Here is a 12,139-nt window from a genome sequence, read left to right on the forward strand (position 1 = left end):
GTCTATGTCAAAAACCTGTCCGAATCAACAACATATGATGATCTAAACAAGACATTTAGTGAATTTGGAACTGTGACAAGTGTTGTTGTGATGAGGGATGCTGAAGGGAACTCCAAATGCTTTGGATTTGTTAATTTTGAGAATGTTGAGGATGCTGGTAAAGCAGTGGAAGGGCTTAATGGTCAGAAATTTGATAACAAAGAATGGTATGTTGGAAAAGCACAGAAGAAATACGAAAGGGAACAGGAATTGAAGCAAAGATTTGAACAGAGTATGAAGGAGGCAGTTGATAAATCACAATCCATACAACTTTAGTTTTTCCGTTTCTATGGTCATTGAGGAATCGAAGCAAAGATTTGACAACATATTCTTTTAGAATGATAAAAAAATCTTTAAGAATGTTTTATATTTTATAAATTTTATGTATATTCTTCACAAATGATAACAATTCTTATAAAATGTAGTATAAAAGGTTATGTATATTTTTTTAATTTTTGTATATATTCTTGTTTTGTGTTATAAAAATGATTCTCATTTTATAGAATATATTAGAGATTGTAATGCAATATATTTTTCTTAAATAATGATAGGTTATTGTTTAATATTCGAGGTATATTCTTTAAGATTACTTAATGGATTCTTTTAGAATCAAAGAATCAAAAAAATAACTAATGAAATCATATTCTTTATAGAATGTATTAGAGATTGTATTGCAATATATTTTTCTTAAGGAATGATAGGTTATTGTCTAATAATCGAGGTATATTCTTTAAGATTACTCAATGGATTCTTTTAGAATCAAAGAATCAAAAAACTAATTAATGAAATCATATTCTTTAAGAATGAATGAATCAAAATATGTGTTGAATGCAGCCGTTTTATAAAAAAAATCTGATTTAATTTAAATACATTGAATAAAATATGAGATTTGATTTAATTTTCATTAATTAATTTAACTTACTTGCCTAAAATGTAGATAATTCTAATTTCTCTCTCTTTATTAAATGTCATATTTTCCTTTATACTTAATTAAATGTAATTATATAGTATATGCTAGTCCATGTAAATAAGATGTACCCTAAGATTATAACATTTTATTCTTTTAATCTAATGGTTAAGATTTGGTCATACATTCACACAATATTTGTGATTCATATTTGATTCTAACCCTATATATATATATATATATATATATATATATATATATATATATATTTGGGTTAGGTTATTTTGTTCTAACTATCTATTGTGTGCATGTAGGATTGATTCTAGACCAATTATTTTAGTTATTTTAAGAAAGTAATTAATGCATATTAAATGTTGAAGATATAATGAGTATTAATTAAATCTTCAGCATTTAATTTGCATTAATTACTTTCTTAAAATAACTAAAATGATTGATCCAGAATCACTCCTACATGCACACAATAAATAGTAAAAATATTTAAACCTAACTCATATACATATAAGAGATATAATAGTCTTTTTAAATTGATAGTGATCAAAACCAATAAAAATATCTAATTTTGGATCACTAGTACATCACCAAAAAATTTGGACCAAAACCATAAATTTTTTCCAACCATAAAGACTATTTTTTCATTTTTGTCTAATTTATACAAATAAACTTAAATTTATATTACTTTAATGAAGAATTAAGTAATGAACATCTCACGTAGTTTGTTTGTTTTTTACCTCATTAACCCATCAAAAAATGCTTTAAATATTTGATTTGAGATTGGGTTTTCACATGTATAAAAATGCAACTTTTTTTATATAGTTATCAATTTTCAACTAATTTTGTTGAAGATAAAAAATAAAAAATAAAAAAAATAAGTCTTATCGTTCACATCTTGATTTCGGGTTGCATGGTCCACTAAACATGAGAGGATTCAACAAGAAAGTCCCTTGAGGAACTAGCACCCTTGCATTTTGTGTTCCTGCATTACATGCATCTCTCCATGCATTTACAAATGCTTGAGAATCATCGATTTCTCCAAAACCACTAGCTCCATAGCTAAAGACGTTGAATTCATCAATAGGCCAAGCAACGACACCGATAAACAAACTAAGAAGCAACATTAGTTGAAACATATTTTTCTTCATTGACACAAGAGAAAGAGAGAGTTTCATATGAAAAAGTATATCATAGAGGTGGAATATGTGCTAGAAAGATGGTGTAAATGCTTAAGTTAAAAGTTATATAAATATATGAGGAGTTTTAGTAGGATGCAACAAGCAACAAGTATAATGGTAATGTAAACTTAGCATTTGACCATTCTAGAGTTAACTTGTACCATATGACATAATCTATTGCAAAAGTCATGACAAAGTTACAAAGGCATTTAATATAAATGTGAAATAACAATCTATCATTTACCTTATTATGCGATATGAATAGCTTTATTGTAAATGAAATGTTTTGTTTTATTTTTAATTATCACAAACCCCAAAAGGTTGAATGATGACAACCACAACTTCGAACAACCCCAATGATGAGAGGTATTCAATGTCGGCTTACCAGGCTTAGAGAACCGGCTAGCAGTAGAAACGAGAAACTACAATTGAAGGAAAACCCTCATACCGTCATTGCCAAGATACGAACCAAAACCATTTATTTTATCTCAAATCCCAAACATGAAATCTTGATCCAGTTAAGTTAAAGATAACAAATTTATTTTATCTTAACTCCACCATTTACATGAATATTGTTGTTTGATATTTTGTCAACAAGATAATATATTACAAAAATTATCATATCATCATACTATACTATAAAAAAATATATATTTTCTATATCACCATATGCATTTGAAACCTTTATAATTTTTCAATTTCCAACTTAATATAATTTATTTATTAATTGAAAATATATTATTAAATGTAAAATATTATCTTATTATTGATGGATTTTTAGAATGATTATTATAAAACACTTATTAATTCATTAAATATTATGTTAAATCCAAAATATAAATCAAAATATAAATAAACTCATAAATATATTTAAATATTGTAAATGTAGAACAAAAGGTCAAATTAATTAAGAAATTTCAAATATATATATATATATATATATATATATATATATATATATATATATATATATATATATATATATATATATGAACTTTTTTCCAAATAAGTGATTTCTAATTAATTACAGTATAAAAGATTTATTTTTCCTATCATCATATGCATTTGAAATCTTTATGAATTTTCAATTTCCAACTTAATATAACTAACCTGTTAAATTAAAATATGTTATTAAATGTAAAATGATATCATATTATTGGTAAAATTTTAAAATGATTATTATAATATACTTATTTATTAATTTAAATATTATGTTAAATCCAAAACACAAATCAAAATACAAACTAAACTTAAAAACTATATTCAATACTATTTTTCAAAACAATTCAAAATGGTTATATATATATATATATATATATATATATATATATATATATATATATATATATATATATATATATATATATATAAAATTATTATAATTCAACTTTTTCCAAATAAATGGTTTTTAATTAATTGCAGAAAAAATAATATATTAACTGGCAAACAATAGTTCATATATAAAATTAACCATGATGATCGGAATTAAAAAAGATAATGAGTAAATAAGTAATTTCTAAAGAAATCAATTAGTAAGTTAAATTGTAATACTAAATCGAAAAAAATTGCATGTAGAACTAAATCAAAAAAACTGAATGTAGATGTTATTGAATAATATAATTTTGTTAGTTATATGGTTTATAATATGATTCAAAATAATTACAAATTTATCTATGAGTTATTATTTTGTAGTTAATGTCTTATTAATTTCACATGTATATGCAAAAAGATTAATTATATAGTTTTATTGTGTGCAATGTACAAATATTGGTCTAGTTATTTAATATCCTCCGAGTTTGTATCCTTTTTCAAGAAAACAAGTAGAAGTGTAGAACAATTGTAACACCCAAAATATATCTTCATTTCAGGAACTGATATAACTAATCGAGTGTAATATAGGCTTATGTAGCATCTTCAATGGCTTCAAATAAATCTTTATTTTTGTAACAATATCTTAACTTTGTTTAATTTATATCGCTAACTAGTTGTGAGACCCGTGTATTACACGGGTTTATTAAAAATAAAAATTTAATATCAATATTTAAACATTAAATATTTTATAGAATAATACTTTTATATATGTAATCTTTTCAAACATTTATAAAAAAAATCAAATCTTATCTAGAGTATTTATGAGACTTTATTATCAAATTAATAGAATGATTCTCTTTCCTTATTTGAAATTTTATTTTAAAAAATGGAAATTCTCAAAAAATGACAAGTGAAAAATAATAATTCTAAAACTCTCACAAAATTACATGAGACAAAACTCTAGAAAATTTGACAAGTGGCAAAAAAAACTTTTATTTATTAAGTAGGATGAAGTGTCTATAAACATTTCGTGCAATCTGTAAACAATCGTATCACTTCCAAATTCCAATCAACTTCCTCTAAAATCAATTACATCACTCATCTACCTATCAATTGCTACAATTACACAAAAAACCAAATACAAACACTCTATCACCCCATAATCAATCAATCTAATCATAAAGTTTCATAACTAATAGCTCTATTTAGTGCAATGAGCATCAGTACCTTGTTGTACACAATGAGTGTACCCAAGATCACCAAGATATTTCCTTATCTCTTTTGAACTACTATTGCTAGCTTGTAAAAGTCTTTCATCTTCTTCATAGATCAAGTATGGAGCTTCACCTTTCTTTCTTGATAGCAACTTTTTTGCACCTTTCAACACATGATACTCCCAACCCTGAACATCTATTTTCAAAAGCAACACGTGTTCATTCTCTGGTATTACTTTATCAAGAGGAATCGATCTCACTTTCATTTCAATTTCTTCATTTGATTTGAAAGCCATCTTTGCACCAGTTGCTGAAACTGCACTATTGTCAAGCCTTCCAACCAACTAACAACAAATCCAAACAACCCAAATTATCAAAATTCCCAAATTGTGTATTTGAAAGAAAAGACGATATGAATTAATAGAATTATGATCAACATTCAACAATTACAACGATAGTCAACATACCTTGTGAAATGTTATGTTTCCGATTTGATCAGAAGTAGCGGCTTCAAAAACGTTAACTAAATCTCCAACTCGATTGAAATAAATCCCGTTACAAATGCTCTGTAGATTTTCAAGAACGGGTTCAAATGCGAAAACCCTAAACCCCATAACTGCAGCAGCGAAGGTAGCCATGCCTACATTTGCTCCAACATCAATGAAAATCCCGGTTTTTCCTTCAGCCTTCTTCTTCTCCAATAAGTCCTGAACAGTTACAGAGATGTCGGGTCTTCTGAATAACTTTCCTTTCAAGATCCGGACGATGTTCTTGTGGGGTTTATCAGGTAATGTTCCAAAATCAGATAGAGAGTAGAGAAATGGATACTTAACGCCTTCAACTAGGTTTGCGATGACTGGATGTGATTGAGGTGATTTGTAGCAATCGAATGGTTGGATTAGTGAGTTGGGGAGATTTATTAGGGTTTTGAAATTAGGGTTTGGGTTTGATGAGGTTGTGGTGTGAGTGCAGAGGTAGAAGAAGGTGAGGAGGACGAGAGAAGTGGAGAAGAGGAGGAAGATGCTTTTTGGGGTGGCGAATTTAATGGATCGGTCTTTCTTCCAAGCATTTGCCATCGAAGTTTGGGAATTTGAATCAGGAAATTAGGGTTTTTGATTGATCGATTTCAAGAATTCAATTTAAGGGAGATGGAAAGATTGGATCTTGAGAATGCGAGTGGAAAAGGATGCTCTTACATGATCTGAAGAGATGTATGCTACCCTGCATAGTACAACACTCAATGCATGAAGTACAAGTTACAATCCAATACCTATCCTTTTGACGCAATTCTTTAATTGTTTTTTCATTACCTCGTCTTCCCCAACTTAGCTTAAAAATCGTGTTCCCAAAATACCCTTCTGTTGTTTCTGTAGTGTAATTGCAATTGAAGTACTCACCCAACTCCTACATGATTCAACACCACTGAGGTTAGTAGAGGGTGTAAGGTTTAAAACCCAATATTTGTAAGCTTCACCCGATTGAGTTATAGGAAGCTAGACCACTGATATTATTTGTATATAGCAGTCGTCTTATAGAATTTAGGGGTTCCATTAACCAGTCGATTACAGTAGTTTTATTATACCAATCAAACCAAGACAAAAAGTTAACTTTTCTAAGATCCAATCTCACCGAACTTTTTACAGACGATAGTGTGGATCTACACTCACCGTGTAAGAGAGGCGAATCGGCTGTGGTTGATGAAGACAGATGGTGGACCCGTCGATGATGATTTTGATGCAGAGAGAGACAGAGAGGGAAGGAAACAGAGATGCGTTGCGTTGGTGTGATGGATGGTAGCTACGGAGATGGTGAGTAGTTGGTTGGCGTCCGCTTTAGGGTTTCAGAGAGAGGATTCCTGGAGCGAGAGTATTTGATTGAATGGGGTTTCAATTTTTGAAAAAAAAAGGTATGAATGCTGATCCGATCTTGTGTCGAATTGAGGGGGTGTTTGGGATTCAATTTTGAAAGAGGTTGTGTATGCTGATTCGTTCATGTATGACCGTTTCACTGTTCGGATAAAACCGAATTATCCAATTGGACAATTTGGATTGAACTATTTGGTTCGGATATTCGGATTTTTGGATTAGTTTTCAACAAAATCGAATTATTATTTTGGATTTCGGATTGGTTTTGTTTTATAAAATAAGAACCGAATAGTCCAAAAAAACCGAATAAACATTTACTATATATCTATTTAAAATATATATCTATAATTATTTATTAATTTTGTAATTTATTTTTTCAAATATGTTCAAAATGTTTCACCCGATAAAAATAACATTAATATGCATTTCTCTAAAAAGTTTTGTATCTATAAAATATTTAACTATAATATATCTTCTTATTAGTTGTTTATAAATTTCAAATCACAAATAAATTATTTGTTTTTGCTTCTTATGTAAAGTTGGATAATATTATAATTATATGTCGTTTTAAAATGTTTTGGTTTTTGAAAACCGAATTATAAAAACCGTTGTAATTGGATCGGATCGGATCGGATTTGAATTTAGTTTGGACAATTCGGATCCATATTTTGAAAACCGAAATCAATTTGGATTTACTTGATTGGATCGGATCAAACCGATCCATCCAAACAAACACCCCTACGTTCATGTGTTAAAAGTAAAGGGTGTTTTTTTTAACATAAATTTACAAAAAAACAGACTAACAAATTTTAGGGTTTTTTTTAAAAACAGCCCACAAAACTGCAAACAACTGAGGCAAGGTAAACATATAATATGCGGTTTCGTGTCTATAATTTTCTGATCCCTACAAAATCTCATTTTAGAACAAACGAAATCACATATTGCATATGTCATTTCTTTTACTATTTCAATGTAAATTGTAAATTTGATTACGGTTTTGTACGTAGTTACTACGATTTCTAACATGTTTTACTATGTTTTTGTAATTTTTTATTCGTCTAATCGTTAGATAAAACGAACTGAATTATATTTTTGTGTGGTACGAATTCTAGTGAATATTTCGTTGTTTTGTAACGTGCGGGAAGTGAGAGATAGTTGATTTTAAAATCGCAAGAGACCATATGTAAAACACTATTTTATTAAAATTTTAGCCCTATATTGCATTTACCCGGCACGTCTTAGATAAGAAATATGAAATGATTTTCGTATTTTTCTATTTTAGCCCCCAATTGGTAACGAAGGTTGGATGATTGTAGATGGTAGTCTGGTGGGAGTCACAGTAACTTTGTCCAACAAGCGTTAGGGATATGTTCAAATTCAGAAATAAAATTAAATTATTTAGATATCAACATCCATTTTAAGTTTATTTGAAACAAAACAAACTAATGTATTAACAATGTTGCTTTTATAAGACTTATTAGCTATACTATTACACAACATCAACAAACCAATATAAATAACATATAATATAATAAATTAACTAGTGAAGGTTTTTGTTTTGCGGGGTTGGAAGGCTTCAATTGATTCCAAACAAATGACATTCCTTAATTCACTCCGTTGCCATTTCCTTTGAAATAGAAGGAAGAAATCTGAAAAATTAATTAACAAAAACAGAAAAAGAACAACATATATGCATGTTGCTTACTTACATCAGTTGAGACATGTCACTGTGAAGAATGTTTCAGGCTGGAGAAACTTGCATACAGAAAATACAATTTAGGCTTGTTATGCAATAAAAAATAATAATTAAGAGGATACCAAAAGGGAAAAAAGTTATAAACCAAAAACGTTTCTCTTTGAAGCATAAAAACAAACAGGTTGCATATTGTTTATGTAACAAATTCAAATATATTTTTAGTAAGAAATTGATTCGTTATATCTTAGATGCAGACGAAATGAATAAAGTACTAACTATTTAACATAAATGTGGTGTTTCACAATTAGTTAAGTTTAATGAATTAAAAACTATCATCAATTAAAAATGCTATTATGTTGTTGAAAATAACATTCTTACTCTTATACTGCATGAAAAATACATAAAACTACAAAATTAACATTTTTCTGCATATTAAGTAAATTGTGTTAGTAAGAAATATTATAATTTTACATTGTAGTAATATGAGGAAATGACAATATATTTGTATCATGATGCATATTAATAATGAATTAAATAACTTTATTTAAAATACATAACCATTTTAAAAATTATGTAAACATATAATCATTATAAACATACTCAAAGAGTGATCAGAAGTTGTAATTTAAACTATAATGTTGTTTTCGGTACAATTTGCATCAACATAAATGGTTCATGTGGTACTTCTTTTACCATACAGTTACAGAAATGGTCTCTGTAGTACTTCTTTTACCAGACAGTTACAGAAAATGGTCTCTGTAGTAAACTGTTACATAAATGGTTTCCGTCACATTTTACAACTTCCTAAATGGACCCTTTGACTATAAAATTGTTACGACAATCGTCCATGTGGGAGTAAATTGATATTGAAATGGTCTCTGTCACAGTTAACTGTTACAAATTTGGTTTTTGTAATAGTATACAGTCACACAGACCATTGATGTAACAATTTAATGTCATAATCACTGTTTTGTAATATTTAATTGTCACTCACTGGGACCATTTATGTAATTGTTTGCTATAACAGGGACCATGTCTAGAATGAACAAATGCAAATATTTTGTATTGCATTTTATGATTTTATATAATTGATAAAAATAAAATATGGAATTTAGGGTGTTACCATAAGCGGAATATGAAGTCAAAACGATGATGTACGATGAAGCTCTCTTAATGGAGTAGCAAAAAGGATATTGGTGAGGGTAAGGCTTGAAAGGTTCATCTTCTCCCTGAAAAAAATTATCAAACATTGAAAGTGGGATATAAGAAGTTAAAAATCGTAAACTTTGTGACTTTTTTAGTCAAATGAGTTTGTTTTCAACTGCTTAAACTAGGTCCATAAATCTTCAAAAAAATTACTAATATGTAAATATTTTTGTAACTTTAAACTTACAGATGAGGAGGTGGGTGTGCCTCTTCAATCGATCATACTGTCGTTAAAACTCATGAAATGGGATTCAACAACATAATCATTTTAACCTAAAATAGGAAAACATAAACCTAGAAAATCAAATATGACCTTCAATAAATGAAAGAGAATAATTTTGAATTAGTATCCTTCACTGAAGCTTCTTTGTTGGATCACTGTTAGATTGTTCTGAAATAAATTGTTAGATTGTTCTGAATGAAAAAAAAAATATCATTTCTATCCGATAATTTTATTCAAAACCGAAATTAGAATTTTCTACAAAAATCCATTTTCTTGAAGATTCAAAGAAAGAAAAACTAATGAATGAAGCGGGAAGAACATTACTCGCATTTGAGAAGTTGAAGAAAGGAGAGATAGCGGTTTCATCAAGAAAAAAACAAAATCTCGAACCTTTCTATGTAATTTTGATGATGTCGTGTTGCTTCTCTTCCACCTATAACAAACACGAAATCAACGAAATTGTGGAGAATCAAAGGAGTTCAGTGCCTGAAATAATCGATGGCTAAAATAGTGGAAATGTTTGAAGAAACTGTAATAGTTACTAACCTTGTCTGAGAAATCATCTTTAGGGCTCCTTATAACCACAACTGAAGACCAACAAAAATTGGAGACGTGCCACTGAAGACGGGAAATCGAGGACTTAGGCCCTCCATCAACGAAGGGTGTGAGTAAAAACGAAAGCAGACAGAGGTATATCCCTAATCAAAATGAGAAGAAGTAGCGGAATCGAGAAGATAGAGAGGCGATGGAGACGGTGGTAGAGCAGGCGAAAAAACCCTCAAAATATATAACATCATCTGATTGGATGATATGGGCGGTGGAGGGATAAAACAGCCAATATCACAAACTATTGGGCCAAAGACGGATAGTTAGGTCGACAACTCTCCTTGAGGCGGCAGCGGGAGAGGTGTTGGCCGGTGGAGGGAACTAGTTTGACATTGTATGGAAGGAGGAAGGACTTGTTCGTCGTTTGAGAGGAGGCAAACAAAATCGAGAAGATAGTGGAAAATACTGGAGGCGGTGAGGGAGAGAAAGAGGCGGCGACTGGGTGACTAGACAATAATAAAAGAATATTTAAATCAAAACACGTAGCCGGTGGATCTCCCTACGCCAACAGTGCATAGGGAAGATTCAAAACCAAGAGCCAGGGTAAACTTTCATAAACCAAAAGGGGAAAACAAATAAAATACAGACAAATTATAAAACAATTGACCAATAAGAACAATGTACTGTTTATAGGGGAGTTGTAATCAATGAAAAGCCATTAGTGTTCACAAAGGACTTCTAATTCATATATATATATATATATATATATATATATATATATATATATATATATATATATATATAGTATCCTAAAGTGATTCTTATTGCACTTCACACCAATTGGCTTCACCACTACCCCTATACTTTTTTTCTTCCAGGTTGGACTTCAAGAATCTTCCTTTCTTATCGGATCTTGAAGATCCCTCTAGCTTTATCTTCTCCCCAACCTCCATTTTCTCCAGACCTTTTCCCGAAGTTGGGTCTCCACATTCTTGGCTACCCTGATGGTCGTCTTCAAAGTAGTTGTCATTTTCACTGTTGGACCAAAGTTCGCCAACAATCTGTTAGAAAACCTCTCTATATTGGAGAGTTCAGTAGGCACCAAGTAGGGGAATAACTTCATCTTCTCGGTGAATGTGGTGGCATACTCGTCAACGCTCATCTTCCCCATTTTCAGGTTATGAAACTCATTGTTCATATCTATCAGATCCACTTCCGAGAAATACTGCATCTTCAACTGCTCCCGTAATGCTCCCAAGACATCCTCATGGCTTCTCCCTGTGGCATTGTATCCGCCAACAACTTCCACCAACTTAGAAATCTGGTCTTCAGTTTCCTGACTACAAGGACGATTTTCTGCTTATTGATGCAATTGCAGCTCTCAAATACCATCTCCATGTCAGAGATCCAATCCATAACATTTACTGGCTTTGAGCTTCCGGAAGACTTGGTGGCTTGGTACCCATGAAGTCCTTATACTTACACTCATCCTTATCAATCCCTCTGTCTGAATTGTTTATCCTTATCACTCAGGGTTCAACTTGACTCACAATCCGGCTCTAATTTCATTCCTCTAACTATTCCCCCTCCAACTCTCGTTGCACAATAGGTGGAGTAGGTTCTCTTTCATTTTCCCGAATTAGAGGCATTTTCTCCTCCATTTGATGGTCTAGCATCATCCGCATCATTGCATGTACTCCTGTTATCGTGATTGGCTTGTGTGTAGTTGTTACCTCTGGTGCACGCTCAATCACTCGTAGCTCAGGCTACTAGTTCCCATTAGCATTTCCTAATATGCTTTTTGTCCTCACCATGTCATTCTATTTACCCAATTGGCGTTTAGTATACTAAGACAAGAATATAGACAGGGAAGGTTTAGACGTGTAATCCTCCTTATCACTCCGAAAAGTTATATGTTAGTTATAATACCATAATTTAAACG

The 12,139-nt window shown here is 30.4% G+C and overlaps 1 protein-coding gene, 1 long non-coding RNA gene and 1 pseudogene across 3 annotated transcripts; 2 read left to right on the forward strand and 1 right to left on the reverse strand.

Moving 5' to 3' along the window:
* The window catches only part of LOC145067139 (polyadenylate-binding protein 2 pseudogene), a 1,156-nt pseudogene extending 841 nt beyond the window's left edge, over positions 1-315 (forward strand).
* A 4,109-nt stretch (positions 316-4,424) lies between these two features.
* On the reverse strand, positions 4,425-6,631 carry LOC145068978 (FkbM family methyltransferase). 2 transcript variants are annotated; one of them, XM_079015945.1, is made up of 4 exons: positions 6,329-6,631; positions 5,972-6,065; positions 5,129-5,882; positions 4,425-5,005 (listed from the first exon to the last, which is right to left on the reverse strand). In XM_079015945.1, exons 3-4 carry the CDS (start codon positions 5,735-5,737, stop codon positions 4,649-4,651), a joined length of 966 nt encoding a protein of 321 aa, XP_078872071.1. In that variant the 5' UTR covers positions 5,738-5,882; positions 5,972-6,065; positions 6,329-6,631; the 3' UTR covers positions 4,425-4,648. The 2 variants fall into 2 exon arrangements, with proteins under 2 accessions (XP_078872071.1, XP_078872072.1); XM_079015946.1 differs by lacking the exons at positions 5,972-6,065; positions 6,329-6,631 and having other exon boundaries at positions 5,129-5,898.
* Positions 5,986-6,728, forward strand: LOC145068979 (uncharacterized). The gene is made up of 2 exons (XR_013689195.1): positions 5,986-6,088; positions 6,305-6,728. It is a non-coding gene; the product is annotated as an uncharacterized LOC145068979 (long non-coding RNA).
* The last annotated feature ends 5,411 nt before the right edge of the window (positions 6,729-12,139 follow it).

This window comes from Lactuca serriola, chromosome 8 (assembly GCF_051521515.1).
Source record: "Lactuca serriola cultivar US96UC23 chromosome 8, Lser_US96UC23_V15, whole genome shotgun sequence".
Taxonomy (NCBI): Eukaryota; Viridiplantae; Streptophyta; class Magnoliopsida; order Asterales; family Asteraceae; genus Lactuca; species Lactuca serriola.

Coding starts and splice junctions, on each gene's coding strand:
- LOC145068978 (XM_079015945.1), bottom strand. CDS start 5,737: ATGGCAAATGCTTGGAAGAAAGACCGATCCATTAAATTCGCCACCCCA. Junction 5,006..5,128: donor GAAACATAACATTTCACAAG/GTATGTTGACTA, acceptor ATTTGTTGTTAG/TTGGTTGGAAGGCTTGACAA.